The 21,962-nt window shown below is 39.8% G+C and overlaps 1 protein-coding gene across 1 annotated transcript in view; it reads right to left on the reverse strand.

Annotated features, from left to right (window-relative positions):
* Positions 1-21,962, reverse strand: part of cdh13 (cadherin 13, H-cadherin (heart)) — a 275,119-nt gene that overhangs the window by 114,346 nt on the left and 138,811 nt on the right. Inside the window, exon 7 of the mRNA XM_020079467.2 lies at positions 14,949-15,093. Within this exon, the coding sequence (XP_019935026.2) occupies positions 14,949-15,093 (145 nt within the window). The remainder of the gene's footprint in view (positions 1-14,948; positions 15,094-21,962) is intronic.

Consider the following 21,962-nt stretch of genomic DNA (forward strand, 5'->3'; position numbering starts at 1 on the left):
CATTTCTGATTGTTTACATCAGTGTCAACAAAAAGAATAAATAAATAAAGATATTGAATTCACAATGGGCAGAAATACACAGAAGGTGAATTTTTCATTACTCTGGCAGCAGGAATGCAATACCTCTACACCGGGTGAAATAGAACTGATCCAGAACACTATCATTACTGTAATTTCATAACAGGTTTGAGGTCACTGTTCCTCTGGGTGCAGATGAAAGTGAATGAGGCAACTTGATGTAATCTGCTTCATTAAGGAGGCCAGTGAGAAGGTGATTAGTGGGACAGGGACGTCAACCTGGGAGAGACAAAGACGCTTCTTGACATTTAACTTATATGATCCATACACACACAGGTCAGGCACACAGAGGACAACACATATACATTAGTTTGTAGCCTGCTGTGAAATGACTGTTCGACCGACACGTAGATATGTTCATCCAACATGGTGGAAACGTCCCAAAATGACTTCCCTGCTTCAAATAACTGTCAAGTTCATCGCTGACTGAGATCTGCTTTTGTCTGTTTCTTTGTAATTCAGCAGGACTACAAACAAACTGAACAGATTTTCACTAAACGCCACTGAAGGATGGGACACGGGCCAAGAAACCTCCCAGTAAATGTTTGGCCAAAGGGCCAGATTCAGGTTTTCTTTTTTCCACTTTCTTAATTGTGCTTTTTATTTTTGATACTTTCTTTATCTTTGTGAAAAAGAATCAAGCATATTAAGCGGACTGATATCGACAAGTGGGGGCAATTTGGTGTGTCTTCTAGTTTTGTATAACATAATTTTCTATATGATGATTCTGGTGATTTCAAAGACTCAAAAGACATACTTGACATGTAAATATGCAAAAAATGGAGAAAAACTCAATACCAGTGAAGCTGGTGCTTTAAAGTGTGTGTGAAAGAGAAAAAGAGGAAGAGAGAACAAAAATACCCGCCACACTAAATTGTGGTGTTTAAAAACACGGCTAATTGGTTTTTAAACCTGAACCTCCTCTGTAGCACAAGTCATTTAGTTAATTCTTTGTTTTTAACGTGTTATTTGTCTACCTTCTGCGTGTGTGTGTGTGTGTATGTGCGCATCTGCACTTCTTGTGCACGTGCTTCCTGCTCCCCAACTTTCCTCTGCCAAATTGTGCTAGAGGTCTCTTGAAGTCATTTCGGCGTCAGCATTATAAACACTTACGCACTGTGTTGGATGTCAAGTCTGAAGTTGCTGACATTTTCTTTTTTTTTTTTTGCTCTGCACTGTACAGTTTCTGTCACGAGGATTTGAGAGGAAAAGTAAAGCAGAGTTCAGTGAAGAGACACGTGTCCTTGAGGACACAATTATGGTTCGCTTATGAGGAGAAAGACAAAAGAGGTCAGGGGAGTTAGCGACCCGTCTGTTTGTCAGAATCTCTAAAACAACATCAGCATGAAATAGAAATTAATGAACACATTATGTTATTATGTTCTTGTTCTTTTCTCTTTTAATCATGCTATCACCATTTGATGCATTAGAAGGACTGCATGCCACATTGGACACCATTTATTATCCCTAAACCTCTAACCTTTGCAAACATTAAAGAAATAGAAGATGGCGCAGGGCAGATGCCACTGTATATGAATTATTTAAAAATGAAGAACGAAGTGTAAAGTATTCCTGAGCTTTCAGGGAAAGATAAAACTGTGATAAAGATACAGTGCTTAGATATCGTTCACATTAAACAATGCACAGATTCCAACCTGCCCAGGAGGAACATACAAAAACCAACAGTAACAGTTAGATGAAAAACAAGTAAAAATACCCTCCAAATATATTAAAGTTTTATTCTTTTTCATATCATTTGATGACTTATTTACTGGTTAAAGTTCTAACAAAAACTAAAGCTACATTTAAAGAAAAATACAAAAACACATATGTAAGACATGCCTTTGTCATGCAAGAGTTTGACTCAGAAGAGGAAATAACTTGAACCAGAAGAAGAGCATGATATGACTGTTATTGAACTGAAGACTTGTGTTTGTGGAAATAATCATAATACAGAATTTACCATCACAGCTAATGTAACCACAGGCTCAAGAAGTTTTTTTTGAGACACAGACATTTAAATACCAACTTTTTTTTGAAAATGTAAACTGGTTTTCCCAGTAAGACATTGTTTCTTTATTAAATGCAAATATATGAGATCATATAAAATCCACAGTTTCTTATGGTAATACTACTATAGAATCAAAATTGTTTTAATAATCACATCTTTGGCATGATCGACGTGTCCATGATGAGATGAAATGGTGCGTTTCATAACATCCACTGTAAGACACAAGCCTGCAATATATGATCTAGATCTGTCAATAATTACTAATAAAACATGCTGGGTGCAGGGGACTTGCTGTTTCAATTACTGTCTAATACTTTCAGGAATCGATTCAGATGCCAAAAATTACCTCTAGTGCTCAAAAAACTATAAAAGCATTCATGGAGGCAATTAGATGCTTCTCTGTTGTGTGTCTGGAACATAAATACTGCACCAGTGTTCCTCCTGGGACCAAACAAACCAGTGCGTTTGTTGATGAATGAATGCAGGAAAAGCAATTTTTCTAAAGCTTCAGGGAAATATGACTCTGACAGCGGTCTATTTTTATCAAGAGCTATATGTTTATTTTCATCGCTAAACCATTTTTCAAGCTGTCAGAGGGAAAATAAAAATAAATGAAGAGGAGAAAAGAAACACGCCCAAATCCATCTTTCCATCACTCCACATGGCTACACCCATCTCATACCTCTTATCAATATGGCCATTTATCCAGAACAGGTAGTTACTGCTGTGTGAGCTTCTCTCAAACACTTCACATTGTCTTGTTCCTATTGATTTCTACCCATGGTTTCATTACTCAGCAGTGAAATGTCATGAAACACAAATTCCTTTGCTTAAAGGTGATATACAGCATGTGGCATGATATTGAGGATTTGACAATTCCATTACCGCCGCTACCGTTCGTTGTTTTTTTGACAGGACCACATGATCGCAGCTCACTATATACCATCATGACAGGACCATGTAATTCCTGGCTGATGGAAACATCACTTTGCCGTGCAGAGTTGATTACAGCAGAAAAATGCACAGCGGGCCGCCGCCTTGTTCTCATGTGTGAACTACGTCGCCTCAGCTTGTCTGACAATCCCAGATCAATACTCAATCAAAGAGGTTTTTAGTTTTTTTTGCCCTTCGGCTTATCTGTTGCTTCTCGCAGCCCGAGTGGTGGACAACTTGCCGTTATCTAAAAAAAACGACAGGTTGGCTGCAGGAGACGAGAGAAGGAAAGGAGAGCGAGGGAGTAGTCGTGTACAGTCGAGGTTCGCTCCAACACACGCAGCAGTAATTTCCAAAATGACAGGCTGTCTATATAGAGGAGACTGTCTCTTCCAATCATAATCTCATCAGAATGCTGAGGCCTGATCATCGTCTTAATGAAAGAAATGAAGTGCCACACTTCTGAGAGGAAGAAAGACAGTGAGACGTAGCTCTTGGTGGGAATGTTTGCGAGTGATCTTCAGCCCTCAGTGTAACGTGATAATACATTTCCCGGCTATTTCAGCAGGGTGATGCTAATCATGAGCTTAATTGGAATCCTTTTGACTTTTCTACTTTTGTTGAAAAGAAACAACTTTACGTCCCTGCTTCCTTTCCTGCTTTGAGATGTCCTTGGAGTAAACAATCTATAAATACACCGCTCTTCAATTATTTTTCAGTAATTATCAACTAAATGCAGGAAGACAGGAGACACAAAAGTCAAATGGAGACACTGTATGTGGTAACAACAGACTGTTTTATTTATATATTTTCTATTCTTATCACATAGTTCAATGTATTTCTTTGTCATGTGGGTTTCCGTAATGACATTTAAGGAGTGATTTTATTTCATTATACATATATATATATCAAGTGTAAAATAAAAATGACACAAATCTACAGCCTTGCTGGAATCTCTATGAGCTTGTAATTACCAGTGTGAATCAATACTTTGAGTTGAATGCAATTTAATAATAACTACACATTTTGTACATGATAGGATAATTAATGTTGGCATCAGATCTTTGAAAAACAAAAACAATGTGACCCAAATGTGATGTAAAACAGACCAATCATAAATGCCAGTGTGGTCCACCGAGGTACAACAATAGACCGACTAGAATAAACACAAGGCAGATGTCTGTATTTATATTGTTGTTGTTTGACAGGCTTGGAGAAAAATGTGTCCTCATCCTTTGATTTCACATTGTTACTGCTGCAACATAACCAGCAACCTGTTCATCGAATAACTAATCTTCTCTTTGGTCACATTTTTCTGTTCAGACTTTTAAGGGTCTGGTTTCCGATAGGGACGGGCTATGATGGCCAGGATCAGTCTTGTGAAGCAAACAGGGGAGATAATCTAAATTGGAGAACCTACAGTGCAATGGGGGGTTTTAAGAGGGGCAACAGCTGTCTATTCTTGTCCAGGAGGAGGAGCATAAATGGAGCAATGGGGAGATATTGGCTTGTCTGCTGGACTCATGGTTTTGAGAGACTGTGTGAGTAAGAGGACGGAGAGAGGGACGTATAATCAAGCCTGAGTTGAGGTGGGACTTAGGGCAAAGGAGGAACAAAACTCTTTAACAGATTAGCAGCACTCAAACACTGGAGTTGAGCCATTGTCTCACCTTGAATTTCCGATTCTCTGTACACGGTGATATTCTGCAATAAAACTATACTTCTCTCTCTGAAATTAGGCACAAATTCCCCATCTGCATAACACTGCAGCAATAAAAGGATAAGAGAGGGAGAGAGATGGATGTTGATGCTATTTAGCTTTAAAATGATGCGTGGAACCACATAAAACCCACAAGGGAGCGAAATAATTTACTCCAAACCACAGAATTGTATCCAAATAAAATCCTATTCACATATATTCAGATCAAATCACTATTGAAAATAAAGCCCATTTAGAATGCAATTTTTTCCCCTCAGTGGTGTAATGCATATCGCTCCCTATGGTAATTCAAAAGAAGATAGCTCAGTTAAGAGGGCTCAGGAAAATCAATGATGCCTTACTTGTGAAAAGAGAACAGATGCATATGAATGAGCGAATACCCTAAGAGTTTCTCGCTGGATTGGATTTAGCATTTCTATCAACTGGCCGTGAGGACATACACGGAGTTGCGCCGCTGTGGTCAGAATGCAGATGCCGACGACTTCAATCACTCGTTATTCAGCATGGGATCTTTAACGTCAAAATGTCAGCGGCACGCCACCAAATCATTTTCTGTTTCGACGCGGGAGCTAAACACGCGTCACCAAGTAATTAGAGGAAAATAAAAGCTGACCAAGTGGGCTTATTACTCAGCTAAACCAAATGGCAACGTGTACATACACATCCATATGTGCAGGGGGGGGGGGGGGGGGGGGGACTCATTTATCCTAACACAACAATGCCTGAGAGTTAATTGGGCAGCAACCTCAGTAGATACCTTGGACATTAATTTGCCAGGCTTTCTCAGTCTGACAGGCTGATAATGAGGCATTGTGGGACAGCGGGTCATCTGGTAGGGTGCTGGACAGACTGTTCTCCAGCTAACAAAGGGAAAGACAGAGTGAGGGAGAGAGGGGTGGTGGGGTGTTAGAGACCATAATGCACCATCATGCCACAAATTACCTGTCATTTTTGGTGTAATCTTTCATTCGGATCATTATCTTTCCCCTGAATCAATCTCCCTCCTGCTTTCTCTTCAGCCAGTTGGCACTGCAAAAGCCCTCGACCTCAAATCCTACCAGCCTTCCTGAAAGTAACCAAAGGTACCCACACTTGCAATTCACTATTGATTTTGTTCGCCTTTTATTCTGCTGAAGTTTTTTTCCCCCTCTCTCCTGCATGCTGGCAGAGATGTGACTCCTGTCCTGCGATGTATGTAGCAGTTGTGACGCTGTAGCAGAGAAGCAGGCATAGAGATCGAGGGGCCAGCAACAGCAGCACAGGGGGCACAGGACAGAAACCATAATGACTGCAGTTTAGACAATTCTGTAACCATATGCTGGCAACCACTGCAGACAAGTGACGAATGGTACTAAACAAGTTCTCAGCACAGCCACTGTGCTCCTCAGGCCCAATTTTCATGATTTCTTGCCTACACCTTTTTTTTGGGTGAAAGTTGCTGTTGTGGGAGGACAACAGGAGGCCGTGTTACTATCGACTCCACTTTTTATGTTGAGAATGACTGAGTTTCTAACCTCTAGCCAGACCAGGAAGTTTTATGACTTGGTGCAAGCTAACCCACATAAACCACAATATAACCTCTTATAAACCCTTGTCTTACCTGTCTTACTTCTATTCTCAACACATAATTACATGCACATCTAAACAACTGCAACATAACATGCTAAAATCCTTGGATGGCATTTATCAAGTACGATTTGTGGAGTCTAATGGGTTACAGGACTTTTCTTTTTGTTTGTTCTCAGCCAGTTAAGAACGGACTGAATTTGTATAAAGCACTTTTTACCACAAGCTACATTCACCCATTCACAGGATCTGGGGATTGAAACATTGACCCTTTGGTTGGTGGCTGATTCTCTCTAAATCCTGAAGCACTGCAATCCAAACACTACAGTGATATTCATACTTTCATTCTCAATTATAAGCAAAACTATACATTTAACTGTCTGCGAACATCAATGCTAAACTGATGGAGTATAGTTTCAGTTTTTTGCTTACACTCCTACTGTCAACACACCACTGGACATCTACAGCACATTGTAGCTGGTGAGTGGCGTGGTGAGGTGTGATCCCCAATAAACCAAGGAGGGAGCTGTGGCCTTGGGCCATGAGCTGATGACTTTGGAAGGTACCCAACCTTCAACCCTCAGGTTGGTAAATACCAAATGCATGGATTCCAATGGTATTTCTCACATTGTATTCCCCTCAGGATTAATTGTATTAACTCTTATTAAACTATTGCCATTATCAGGTCAAAGTAAAATGTTTTCCAATACTCAAAAAACAAAGTATTTCCTTCCATCAACAATTTCTACAATTTGTGTTCAGTGCCAAATGGCTATTTTAGAATATAGTACTTGGTTATGAACTTCCCTTGTACGTTTGAAGGTATTTTGCACTATTTAAGTTAGGAATTACAAGTAGATGTTAGCATGTGTTAGCAGCCGCTTAAGAATGTTGGGGACATAACCTCAGTTATGTTTTAGCGTCATCAAGAGTTTTGGCCTTGTGATCAATGATACAGGCCCAACTTGAGAATACGCTAAGGCAGTAAATCTGACTGGCTACTGGCTTATATTACAGTACTATTAATATAAACACACACAAACATGTTAAACTACGATGGTGAACATAACAAATATGATTCTATTCTATTTATTCTATTCTATTCTATTCTATTCCATATTGCTTGTTATTCTAGCAAGGATATTTAATACGTTTCTCTCTCGGGCATGGTCTTTTTCTCCATTTAAACTGTGAGAAAGCTTTTCACTGATCAATGTCAACTCTTCACACACCAACTGATAATGTTTTTCTCCTGACCCTTAGTCCAACAACGCCCAATGATGTGCATCTCCTGTAGCTGTTAAAGTAAACACCTTGACTGGTCCCTGCACCAAGAGAAAGTAAATAGATAATCTTGTTTTGTAAAAGTGTTGATACCAAGTGTGTTTACCTTGGATGGAAAAATAACAATATGCTTTGTGATTTCACTGGTAATTAATTAGCTGGATTTGCCAAAACATAAAAACAGTAGATTTGCCAAATACCTTTTTCACAGCAGGTATTTTTATATTTAACACTGTGACAATAATGACGGCTCAGTTCCATTTACACATCAGTGAGTCATTACAGTGAGCCAGCATGCACAATGCCAGGGAAACTGGGATTGGAATATGGAACTGCAAAAGGAAAAGAGCCGAAGATTTAAAATGTACTGGAATAAAATGAGATATCAAGAGAAAGTTTGTATCCATGTAGCCCACCCACCCAAGCAGCAGAGCAGAACAGTGAACCAGATCCATCCTTCTCTCTCATCACAGCAGGAGCTCAGGCCTTAATTACTTTTGATATAAAAACAAATTAGTCTGGAACACAAACAGAGACTCGGCTATGAGTAATATCTTCATTTACACCACATCATGTCCAATTACACAAGATATATCACCTTGATGCTAGATTTAATGCGTCTGCATGGTGTTGGCAGAGGATAAATATAAATTAGTGAAAACCACGACATTCCCTACACAGTCATGTTCCTGCTGCATACCATCCTGTCCCCAAACATATAGTCCGAGTAATTCCACCTCTGTGAATCCGCTACCAATATGCATGACTCTCAATGATGGCATCAGCAAATAAAAGGTTTGAAATGGGGGATATATCTTGTAAATGGAACATCACCTGATGCTATGCAGAGATGAGGAACTTTTTATCTTGATGAAGTATAATTAGATACTAGTTCAGATAGTAGAAACTGCCAAGAAAAAAAAAAATATATATATATATGACAAAAGCATTTAGCATGTTTTACCCTATTTACTGTTTTTATTTAAGTTGAACTTGAAGTGAAACTTGCTTCAAATGCTCAATCAATCAATCAATGGTGTAACAAAGCATCGCTTAAAGTCAGTGAAGAGCAGTTCAATTTATCTCTATCAGAAGTTTTTTTTATTCCCCAGAATCCATGTTGGTCAAGCTATAGGACTTTCATTTTACAATGAAGAGATAAAGAAAAATTCTAATTTAATATTTTTAGGGTAATGGGTTACGCAACTCGTCAAATCCAAGTAAATTAATCATCCTATATGTAAACAAGTATACACACGATTGATCCATCATGATTTTGATGTGGGGAAACATCACATATAGTGCGGGTGTGAAAAATCCCACCAGTATGTCGCTTTGAAGCAAGTTGACAGGTTTCCTCAATACAATCAACATACATCATCATCGCTGCCTTTCAGTTGGTGAGTCACACAGTTCTGCTGCTGTAAATAGTCACTACAGCACAAAATGTGCATTTATGAGCTACTGAAATAATTCTTTACCAATTAGCTCTTACCCCATTTGATAGATTTGATAAAACTGAACCTGAAAATTAGACACATCTTTGGCTTTTGGTCTTTTTGTGGAATTTGTTGACAGCATGAAAAATACAGAATAACACTTGCTTTATCCTTCAATAAAAAAACAAAGTAAGAATGAAAAAATAGATCCTTCAGCCATGTCAGTTGGGATGTTGGCTTGTTTGTGGCTGTCTGGGAGTGTAAAACAAAAATCTGTCAACAAAACACTTACATCATTGCGAGTCACCGGCGCCCATGCCCAGACTTCAAAAAGTTACCATCCCGTCAAAACAAAATTTAAAAAAACGGTTGTGAAGTGGTGGAAAAGCAAGTAAGACAAAAACAGAGGTTCTTAAAAGTTGGTAAGACAGGGCACAGATGGAGAAAATATAGTGAAACAGAGAAGACGGCCGAGCAGAGAGGAAAAAAATGGAGGCTGATGTGTGCACAAAGCCCAAGGGAATGCAGGCATGGAGGCAAAAGAGAATGAAAGAGATAAAGAGGGAATAGAGAGAAGAAAGAAAGACGAGAGGAGAAGTAAACAGACGAGACAGAGAGGGCTCAGAGACTCATGCTTTGGCTGCCTTTGTTATCAGTTTGCACAGAAATGTCACAGCATTCTCCCCTACAGCTTCCCCTGCTGCCCAGACACTACAGTGTAAACACACACACACACACACACACACACACACACACACACACACACACACACACACACAGTTGTATCTCCATGACTTAACCATACTTGCTCCAACCTTAGCTTTAGTCTAACCTTAAAACATGTCCTCAAGTTAAAATTGTATTATTTACATAAATCCCCATTATATGACTGTGTAAACAGATTTAGACCCTAACAATGTGTGTAATACCTGGACCCACACACACACACATAGTGAGGACACTCATTGACGTAATACAATTCCTAGCCTCTTATACTAACCTTAACCATCCAAACTAATAATCCTTAACCTAAACCTAACTCTAACCCCAAAACCAAGTCTTAACCCTCAACCAGCTCTTTGATATACAAGATACAACATAATGAACATACATGCATGATGTAATGAATGGTATACAGTGTAATGCATGCTAAACAGAGAGATATTTTAGAGAAGTAAAATACTTTAGCACTACGACAAAACAAAAAAGTGACACATTCTATAAAAAATACTTCTGTTCAGCTAATTTGTGAAAACACAGCAGTAGAGACAAAGTAAAACTCATCACTCATTATGTCAAAGAAAAGGAATTTCAATTCTCTTTTGAAACTTCAAAGATGCAACCTTTGCTGTGCTAAAATCACCCAGACAGTTGAGATAAGAATATCAATATTAGCTGCAAGGAAACCTTTTTATGTGCACATATATTTATATTTTATGATGTTTCTTTTTTTGGCAGGGTGAACTTGTTTGTTGTTTGCTTTACAGCGACGTCCGTCTGTGATTTAACTTTCTGGAGTGGCATACTCACACTAAAAAATCCTTTGAAACGTTCTGCTAACTGACCAGGGAATTTACGGGGAACTGACAGATTAGTTGTTTAGATTATTTTAAATGATTCATTTCTTACTCGACAGATATCCGAGGCTGCACTGACGTGTCGACTAAGTGAACTATTTAGAACACAGAGTTGCGGGCGTTTGCAAGAAACATGCTCTCTAAAGCTACACCCTTCATCTTATCTCTGAGATCGATTGGATCCGGCATCCATGGAAACTAAACTACCAAGGAGCTGTCAGACCACAACATGGTGAAAGTAAAATAAAATTTCAGTTCATTTTGTTTTGTCCACTTTGTTTATAATCCATTTAGGAAAAAGCACTTTACAGGGATAAAACCCCTCTTTGAAAATCTTTGCTTTCTCAGAAATACAATAAAAAACAAGATAATTGCATTTAAACCAAATTGAATTCTATCGGGCCAAGTCAAAAGAAGTTTTCTGATGGATGAAATCAGATCCAACCTAGTAATGTGAAATGGGTTTTTTAAAAATGTATTGGTGCTGAGTTCGCAGAAGCCAGAGTTAAGTTGCATGCTAATCATAGTGAGGGCTAAGAAACTACCCCAGCGTGATGACTCAGGTATTCTGGGAGGTTGAGATCTGTCTGGAGCCGAATCCATAAGAGATTTCCCTGATGGGAATTAGTCATGTGTGGTCAAGTCTGTGGGAACCGCACACACAAACTTGGAAACTTCACACACAAGCATTACGTAAGCCTGTAATTTCATGTAGAGTGTGCAGGAAAGACAAAAGATACAGTTAAGGTACCAATGCATTTTTCATCATCCCTGTCAGCATCCATCAGAATTCAGGTGGTTGCATTAAAGTGTAGGTGGATAATGGTGTTCTTAATTTTGATCCTAATAATTTATTTTAAGATGAGGCCCAACTACATGGCTCCAGACCAGAGAGTGAGGGCGAGCATGCAGAGCAGCAGGGGACACATCAGGTTGATATGAGGCTAATGTTCAGTGTGCGAGTTTCTATATAAAAACAGTAACGCAAGTAACAGTGGGAGGAAAAACAATAGATGCTGCACAAAAGCATGAGAATCAGGCAGAATTATACTAGAAAACGGGGAAAAACATATATAATGTAAACATATTATATAAATATTGTTATATTGATATAAAAAACATACATCCCACCATTCAGGTATTTACAGTTTGAGCGACAGACCCTCAAAATAATTGTGCAGGTTCCTGACAATGAGTTTGACTGAATTATTCTAACAAGTATTGAATGTGCATGTTTGTCAGACTATACTTTTCCAATTCTCCACAGCCAGTAATGACGTGCCGTTGCATTCCTGATGTATATCACTGAATAGGCAATGTCTGTATTAGCAATTTACAAAACAACTACAGCATGAAGTTGACAACCACTTAACATATCTCCATGGGAAGCTCGACCAGTGTGTGTGTGTTATTTCAGAAGCTCTGCCAGTGATTAAATTGTCTGTTGACTTATTGTGCAAATGATGATGTGAGAACAAACAAATTGAGAGGCATTGCAAGTTTTAGTTTTAGCGGATTTATTTTGTTGTCTGTCCTTTTTACTTCTAAATTCACGAGGATTACAGTCTTTCTGCAAAAAATCTGTGCACTGCCCTCAAGACACTTGACAGCTGGACCTAAGGGGCACGATTTTATTTCTGTGAATTAGAGGTAAGGATTGCGTGGTGAACAGCAGGAGCTCACAGGGTGAAGCAACTGATTTTTCCTAATTTCATCATCAGCACCATGCAGTGTAACTATCGCAGTTGGAAACAATGTACAACCAAGAACTGGAAATAACGACTGCAAATCAAATCAATCACTTTTTCCTTTCACCTACAAAGCACAACAGTCCAGAGCAGGTTTACAACAAAGTCTCACCATAAAGGAAACCTGTTTTTATTGTGTTGCAGGAGAGGAAATATGAATCCAAATCCTTTGCCTTGTATAGGAAACCATTCAAGAATAAAAGCCAAATGGAACATGGCAGTTTACGGCAACGGACATCTTTTCCAGGAAGTAGTGGCCTCCACAAAAGCATCAAGTCACAAATGGTCATTGTGTGGTGGATGATAATTCACACCACCGCTAATTTCCCCTGCTTTAAAGACCGCGCGCGCGCACACACACACACACACACACACACACACACACACACACACACACACACACACACACACACACACACACACACACACACACACACACGATATGACACTGCATAAGATTAGTAAAAGACAGTAAACCTCTCCAGAAATAGAAATACTGTACATAAAAAAAGAACACATTTATTTATATTCCATCTCAGTGAGGGCACGAAATGTCTCTCACGAATGCTGCTTCACAAAAATAACAGTGATAGCGGTGACAACAGCTCAGAAAACCAAAAAGAAGTTACTCTGACAAACTGACATATGCATGTGAGGGAGGGAGAAGATTTACAGCAGAAGCCGGAGTTGAAGACTCTTCTCAAAGACTCTGCCAGTCTCGCCTCAAAATTATTCACTTTCAACCATTTGACCATGAGATGTTCTCCATGACAAGCAGAGGTGGTGCCGAGTCGCCCTTCTACTTCAGATATAGACTGGAAGCAGTCAACAACAACTCCCTGATTTATAACTTACCCTCAGTTGTCCATTTTTTTGGCACACTTAGCTAGAATTAATACAAGAGTCCTGCATTAAATCCTTCCGGCACAAGCACTGATGAGCCAAAGGACACCAATGGCCTTGATAATGGTCCCACAGAGGTTTAGCATCTGAGATACAGGACATTCATTCACAACTGGAGAAGAATGAGAGGTGCTGCATCAACAACCAAGTCCAATCACTCTTGAACCCTTTTAAAAAACAAGGAGCTACGTTAGTAGCTAGGGAGTAACTTAGCTTCAGCAACTTCCTACTCTAGGACACTTCCGACAACTAGACAGGAGTATTAACCAACCCTGCTATTTTCTGGATGATCCCCTCCACCTCCTCTGCCACAATCGTCATCACTATTGCATTCTGTGTTGCTACAGCCTCTTTAATTTTTTCTGTGTTATCTACTGTTCAAACTCTTCTTCTCTCTTTGGCTCGGACTTGAGTACTGCACCGTTGGTCAAACTCAAATACCATCGCCAATGTGGCAAATTATGCCAACATATTCAGATATCAAAATGTGTATCTGTAATGCAAAATACCTGCAGGTCTGGATGACAGCTTTCCAAACATACAGCCAGAGTAAGAACATTTTCAACAAGAAGAAAGAGGAGTCCGGCTTCAGACAGAGGCCTGATCTCAACATCTCTGAGTCAGTCTGAGATTAGATGAAGAGACAGGAGAAACTGAAACCACCTTAATTCACGGAAGACCCGTGGAAGGTTCTCAAAGATGTTAAAACTTATTTTGAAAAGAAAATATCTGCATGTCTACTGAGGAGAACTGGAGCTGTTTTAAAGGCAAATATAGATCACACCAATTATTGATTCAATTACAGCTTTGGCTTTTTACAGCACTTTTTCTGCAGTTGACTTATCACATACGTATTTAACGCTATGATTGATAAATAAAGCATTGAGGTTCGCTTAAAGGGTAGTTCATTGAAAAAAGGAAAATTCACTCATTATCTCCTCAATACTGTGCCGATGGATGGGTGGGTGAACAATTTGAGTCCACAAAACATTTTTGGAGTTTCAGGGGTGAACAGTGTTGCAGCCTAATGATGCTGTTTCCAGTTGAATTTGAATGTCGGGGCTTTGGATGAAACCACAGGAGCAATATGGAGGCTTTTTTTTCTGTTGTTTTTTTACATTTGAAGAATTGGTAGCCATATACTTTAATGGTATTGAATTTGGCTGCAACGCTGAGACTCCAGAAGTGTTTTGTGGTCTCAAACACTTCACCCACCCCTCCATCTGCACAATGAGTGAATTACCCCTTTAAATATGAATGAAACTGGATACAGCCTAGATGGGTAGCAGCTTGCCAGCTGAAATGTACCGTTAAATGTTACCAACTAATGAAATGGCATCTCAAGTATATACAGGTGTAATGTAGACCGTAACATCTGCTAAAGTGCCTCTGCAACTTAAAATATTAACTGTATGTAAAAGTTCAGTGATCTCATTAAAGATGCTGGTCTTTAAGTGCTTTAATTATTCAGCTATGCTCAATTTGCAATCTGTGTTTGGATCCATCACCACAGCTACACATAAAAACCACCGTCAGGAAACAAATATATATTTCATCATCACGACTGTACCACACCGCCCATCAGACACATCTCTTCACATCAGTGTGTGCAAAATATCGCTGCCCAGCTAAATCCAATAAGAGTCCCCAGTTGTCCCTGGAGTCCTTTAATATAACAATGTCACCAACCTGTGGGAGATCCCTCCAGCACCTCTCCAGAGTATCTCGTCTCTTTGAAGATGGGCCGGTTGTCATTTTGGTCGATGACAGTGATCAGTAGTAAGGTGGGACCATCCACAAGGTTTCCAGCGAAGTCTGTGGTTGATACATCCAACTGTGGATGAAAAGATACGAGAGTTTATTTTGATGGTGTAACTGGGTAGTAACTCTGTTACTGGCGTGCATCCTGCTGCAAAGAAATGCAGACCTTCAATAAGAAGAAGAGATGAAGAGATACTTTATTGATCCCTCAAGGGGAAATTCTTTTTACACTCATTTTTTTACATGCACCCTTTTAACCCTAAGTAAATAAATAAAAAGAGAGTAGTGACAACACAGATACAGCCTCATTTGTAGTTTTAACACCAGCCATGACATCTCTTAACCCAAAACATTGATATGACAGTTAAACTTCTATGTATGAGTCTCTGGATTTCTTTAATGTAAAGACTATAACAGTTAGATACAGAGACAGCCTGCTCAGATTACTCATCCACTCCTCCTCCTCCTTTTTCGCTACCTCCTTCACCTCATCTGCTCTTCTACCGAGGGATCCACCATCAGCCCACCTCACATATTTATGCATTCTGCTTCTCCCTGCTCTGCAGTATTGCCTGTCATCCCTGTGGTTCACCTAGGGGACCATGCCAGCTTAGATATGCACAAAATACACTCAGCAAACAAGCAGCTATTAATCCAGAGTGGGACAGCCCTGACCTGTTTAGTCAGCCCCCCTCTTGCTCTGCTTTATTTTTTTATTGCATCTACACTTAATGACGTTACTGAAGCTAATAAATATTTATGGAAACAACAGTTAAAAAGTCAATCTTGATAAGAAACTCAATACTCATCTAATTTTTCTACAGGAGTTTGAGTGAACTCAAAGCTACTTCTATACGTTTCCTTGTCTTGTCTTGGCTTAAAGGTGCAGTGTGTAGATTTTAGTGACATCTATTGTTGAGTTGCATGTTGCTGCTGAGTACCCCACACCTCATCTCTCCTATCGAACATGAAAGAGACCGTGTGGTAGACTTCAGCTGTCATAAAACTCAAAAGATGTTTAGTTTGTCCAGTCTGATACTGTAAAAAAAAACATGGCGGCCTCTGTAGAGACGACATGCTCCTGGTGTACAGACATCACTTTGCTTTACAAATGTAAGCATCGGTCTTCAACTCAACTAGACAGTTAAAGAAACACATGATGACAAAAAACCAAGGGACATTGAAACTTTCTCGTTGTGTCACAATCCTGCACTGTTGCTAGGCGATAGCGGTAAGGGCAGGACAAGCAGGTGATGCAAATCATGGAAATCCTTGAATAGTCCTGAATGTCTCAGTTCAGTTCGACCTTCGTCCCTCGAAAGACACACACAGCCCTGTTTACTGTTTGTGATGAGCATAATGCTAAATGCTTAAAGCCCCTTTGTAGATGAGGTTTATATGAATAAACAATTTATCACCTGGCTCTGACCAGCTGCTACACAATAAGTTGTTATGTATAATAATATGAGCTCCATCACTGCGTTGGCTCAACTGACAGGTTAGCAGAGAGAGTAACTGTTTCAGGTTCAACAAAACTGCATATGATCATTTTCAATATGGTCTCAGCTGCTCTGCTAATAGAAAATCCTGTCTAAAGAAGAGGCGCCACCCCATGAAGTCAGTGATCTGTATCCTATAAAGATACCATACACTGTGTAATGACATTAGCTCCATTTCAATCTTAATCTGTGGGTAAAGACGTCACATCACTTCCTTTATTAGCGCTGGAGCAGGGCTGTGGAGATTCATCAGAGTGAGAGAGTGAGTCTCTCCTCTTCTATTAGTAATGCATGACATTACGTAACCTCTCTATCACACGGGTCAACCCTCTCCTCTCCTTCTATCTCACTCCTCTGTCTTCCTCTTCCTTTGTCCTCCTATCTCACCATCACCAAGCAGCCTGGGGCTTATGGTGTAATGGCAGTGGCACACAATGCAGCAGAAGTATTTAGGCGTTAGAGACAAAATGGTTTCATACATCATGTCGTCCTGCTCCTCTGTGTCTCTCCACCTTGAGAATAAACCATGAGATCTTTTCAAGATGTCCTGATGTTCTAACATGTGTCTTCGTCCTGTCCAGTGCAGCTCTCTCATACACAGAGGGCGTTTTCATGTCTTTTTTTTACATTTGATCTGGTTAGATTTAGTAAAAGGGAAACTTCTGCCTGACAGATACGCCCTGTCTCTATTGCTTGAATAGCATAATGTTGTTTTGCCTACTGTATTTTCCATCTTTTTTTAATATATTGCATTAAACAATGAGTCTTTATGTTTGAAATCAGAAAATGAATGATCTGGTTCATTTTGTTGATTTCATTGCCACTGTAAATAACATTACAAGCAGCAATGCCTACGTAAATATATAATGTCAGAGGGAAAGACTGCAGACACTCCTGTGAGTTGCTTTCGCCTCATTTCTTCTTCTGTTGTTAAATTCTATTTCAACTTCCTGAAATTATTCTGATTTATTTATTTATATTATAAAAAAAGTTGTCAAACTGCAAACAAATTGATCCATGGTTCAGTTTGATTTGGGCTGAGACCACCTCTTTTGATCTGACTACTTTTGGTCCATTAGAGCAAAGTGAGACACCTTCCACACCTGAACTGAAAGGTCAGAAGAGCCGGACCAAACAAGTTGGGTGTTAAAGTGGCCATAGGGAGAGTCACACACCACACACACCACACACACACAATATATTTAGACTAGATAGTTGAAAGCATCACAAAGGGAACTATATGAGTTATTTTCCTATGCTAACAAGTAAGTGTACGCATGACTTCACTCACACATATATGTATTAAAACATGCACACAGTCCTTTCTTCTCAGCGTGTCTGAGCTTTAATGAGAACATTACCCTTAAAGTGCCGAGCACCAGATCGTTTGAAAGGAGGATCAAACCCAAAACCCGACCGACACAATGTTCCAACACATCATCTCAGAGCAGCAAATCTTTCACATATATTACCAGCTTTGATTAGCATCACACAGTATGTAACATGCATATGTCTTGGCTGTGCTCCACTTCCATACCATATACTGTATAGCACATGTACAAACCTGCTAGTTAGTGCACAAAGATATTACAAAGACACTAGTATAGAGAGAAGTTTAGCATGAGTAATGCACAAAGGAGAAGCAACTTGCACCTAGAAAAACTAATTTACACTTGCTGCTGAGACTCATCTCAGAACACACTCAGAACAAATTGCTTTGTTAACTATAGTTTTTTTAATAATTTGAAAAGGCACTGGTTTCAAGAATTATTTTTCCTTACTCTAAATTATCACTTGCTCTTTCTTTTCATTCAATGAAAACTTTTGGAAATGCTGACTCTGAGTTCTACAATACCCTCCACCTCCAGAAGCTGATGCTATGGACGTGTGACTTCATACTGATGAATCAATCAGGAGAGTTTCATGCCTTGGGGGTCCTCCATCTGTCAATCACATAACATCTTTGTAGTAGAAAACGAATAGACCCCATATTTCCAGAACCAGGGTCGTCTGAAATCACTCACACTTTTCAACTCTGCTGGAAGCACTTTCCAAGTTTGACTGATGTCTGTCCACACACAACTTGAATTATTTTCTGCTGTAACAAAATAATAAATAACTAGAATGACACCCAGTGGAGTATATACCTCTACCAAGGCCCAACAGTCCTTGAATTCCACAACAGATCTGTGGTGTTTGTTTGAGCTTGAAATATTGAAGAACTGTGGATTCCCTAGTGGATCCACGCTATCTTAGCTATTTATTGGAGACAGTTACAGGTTTGTAGATCCATCTGCTTCTCTACAGCGGCTGAAAGAAAACTTATTCCCCTTTAAAAGCACATTTAAATTCACGAGATCAAGACCTTTACTGTTCACAGTCCATCTGATTCTTTCATAATGCAAAAATGTAAAACAAAATAATGCTCCATCTCTTGTTAAATAGAGTGATGAAAAGATGTCCTGGATCCAGATCTTTGACAGAATTTATGGAATTATTCTTGGCCAATGTCCTAACCAAGTTTTTTGGAAATCTATTCTGTAGTTTTTGCGTAATCCTGCTGACTAACAGACAGACCCACCAAACCAACAGGGGGGAAACATAACTCCCTTGGTAGAGGTAACATTAAAATAAAAAAACAGGTCACTTTAAATATATAGCTTTCTACCCTGTATTACTTTTTTAGCAGTTTACAGATATTAAAAATGGATCATGACTCTCCTCATAGATCCATAAACATCGAATATCAAATAGGATACTGTTCTTTGCTGTATGAAGCTGGTGAAAAATGACCATCACAGATTCTTTTAAATCTTTTCTCTAAACCACAATCTTACATTTGATGTTTTCATGTGAAACAACTGAAAATTTAGTAAATGCACTGTACCTTCTCTCGCTGCTTCTTTAGGTACTTGGGCTCTGCTGACAGCTCAGTTTGTGCTTGTGTTTAAAGGACACTGTGCACGTCCCCTACTCTAAAAGATCTTTGCATAATAAAAGCTTTGACTCCTTTTTTTGTCTGTGCATGGCCGACATAAAAAGGGTGAAAGAGAGCGTATGTCCGTTAGTATGTGAGATCAGCAAGAATAAGGTCTTTTGAGACCCAATCAGCCTCACGACAGCATGTATATGTTATAGTACATACCACCGTCATCAGTCATCCCTGCCTCCAGGGGACTGTCAACTCTGAAGAACGTAACAGTCAAAGTTGAATAAGAGAGAAGCCTCAATTGAATATCAAACATATATGTCTAACTCATTTGTTCACTATGACGCTTTAAATCTACATTATTGACTTCCTGCATCAATAGATTAGAGGAAAAAGAAAATCAGGCTTTCAATTCCAGAGGAGCCAGAAACAGTGCAGGTGTAGCTTAGCGGGGGAAGTTTGAGTCCGAGCCGAGGCACTACCGTCCTCCTCACTTGCTGTTAGTGAAATCAGGAAGCTATTTTTCATCTGCCACAGCGACAAATTATTTCAAGTTGAATATTATCTTATACAGTATGTGTGCAGTGAGGAGCAGTGATTTCATTATTAAATGGAGGGAGAGTTGGAGAGGAAGGATTTGCTTGTGCCTGATCAGCAGCAGCAGTCAGTCACAGTGGAGGCGATAAACTCTGTGACCGCTCCCCCTGTGTTTATTGAACCAGCCGCATTACATCTGTGACTACAAGACTCACTGTCTCTCACATGGAGACCTTGAAACTCCTCCGTGGGTCAGAGGTCTCAGTTTTAAGGCCAACCTTGTTTCTAAATGAAGACAGCAGTTATTTGTTGTACCCTTTACGATTATTTAGCATGAATGCACCATGATTAATCTCTGCAGAACGGATGCTTACTGGCAGATATCTTCTGTTGAGCCATTGCTACAAAAGGGTTTTCACATCCATATACTGCTTCTGACAGGGACCGTTAACTTATATAATGTCAAACCTCACAGAAATTCAATACTAATGCAACCTTGGTGTGGGTCACAGGACTGTGGCTCGATGCTCCTCGGCGTGGAAAGGTTGAAGAGATTTCATTATTCAACACAGATGGGAAGAATCAGTGATGCAGGATAACGCTCCTCTACATTTGCAAGAAACACAGACAATGCTGACAAACAAATTTTAAATTATGAACTGTAGCGGAACTATTTTAAAGTGAATAAGAGTAACTACTTGATCCTGAAAGCTTTTTTCAATTTAGAAACTAAATATTGTTTGACACTATTCCCCTGTCCTGTTCTAACTTCTCCTCTGTCTCCAAGGATACCTTTGAGGCATTGAGTTTTGAAATGCCTTTGTGCCCAGATGAGAAGCTAGGTTGATTACAGGGGTTCAAAATAGGCAAAGGTGGAAGCTGAAGGCCCAGTCAATTGAGCACTTGGCTTATTGTGGCAGAAGTGGAGGGAAAAAAATGGAAGCTGAGCTGGGGAGGCTTTATCACATCTTTAAACACATAGAGAATAGGAAGAGTAAAAGGGGAAGTGGTGAAAAGGGGGCAGAGTCATGCATATGGAAGCGTCTTCATTGCCTTCCACTGCCATCAGCTCATTTCACATTCACTCAGCATTCATCTCCTCCTGAGCCATTCAAGTAGTCCTCCCTTTGCAGAGGAGGTGAATTCAAAGGGGCTCTGCCTGCCTGCCGTTTTCTTAAGATCCCAGTGAAACTGCTCTGCGGCAGCTGCAAGGTGAATAGTACCCTGCACCTCCAAACACTCCTGTGGCTCAGCCTTTATCAGCAGGCTGTGCTCCACCCTGCAGAACCCGAGTCCTGCTCTGACACGGTTTAGACCCCAGGGGGCAGAGCTTTCTCTCCCTCTCTGATCTGCTTCATAGTGCAGCTCCAGCAAAGTGAATTTGATTGGTCAGATCAGTCTGGAACACAGAGGGAATGGGATGTGAGGGCAGATCTGTCAAAGATGTGTATTTGAAGAGCGAATAGCCTAATGATGGTGGGGGGTTAACACCGCCACTGACCGTTAGACCTTAAACAAGGACCATGAAATACAGCATCCAAGTATTTTATCACAACATCCTTTCGTTGTGTGTAAGTAAAAAAAACAATTTAATTTTACTATTTTATACCCCCAGCCTGTATACCTGCGAACAAAAGCCTTTTAATTCTCTTTTCAAATTACAAACACTTTATTCCAGTAAAGCAAGGTGTGATAACAACAGAGGGATGTTTTTCTCCCTCATTTTTCCAAAATAATTTCAGACAATTTCCTCAATTCTCCACAAAGCTCAGACCTTTAGGCTTTAGCTTAACTCCTACTGGGAGAAGAGGATGTTAATCCACCGGTTCACTACTATGTGCTGCATCTATCTACCTTCAAAAACTAGAATCATTCTATATCAATGAAATCCTGCCATGGGAGCAAGCTGTCAAAATGGAGGCACAGCTGCCAGGTGTGTCTCATGCTCTCACCACAGCTCTCTGAGAGACACGAGAA

This window comes from Paralichthys olivaceus, chromosome 7, assembly GCF_024713975.1.
Source record: "Paralichthys olivaceus isolate ysfri-2021 chromosome 7, ASM2471397v2, whole genome shotgun sequence".
NCBI classification, from domain to species: Eukaryota; Metazoa; Chordata; class Actinopteri; order Pleuronectiformes; family Paralichthyidae; genus Paralichthys; species Paralichthys olivaceus.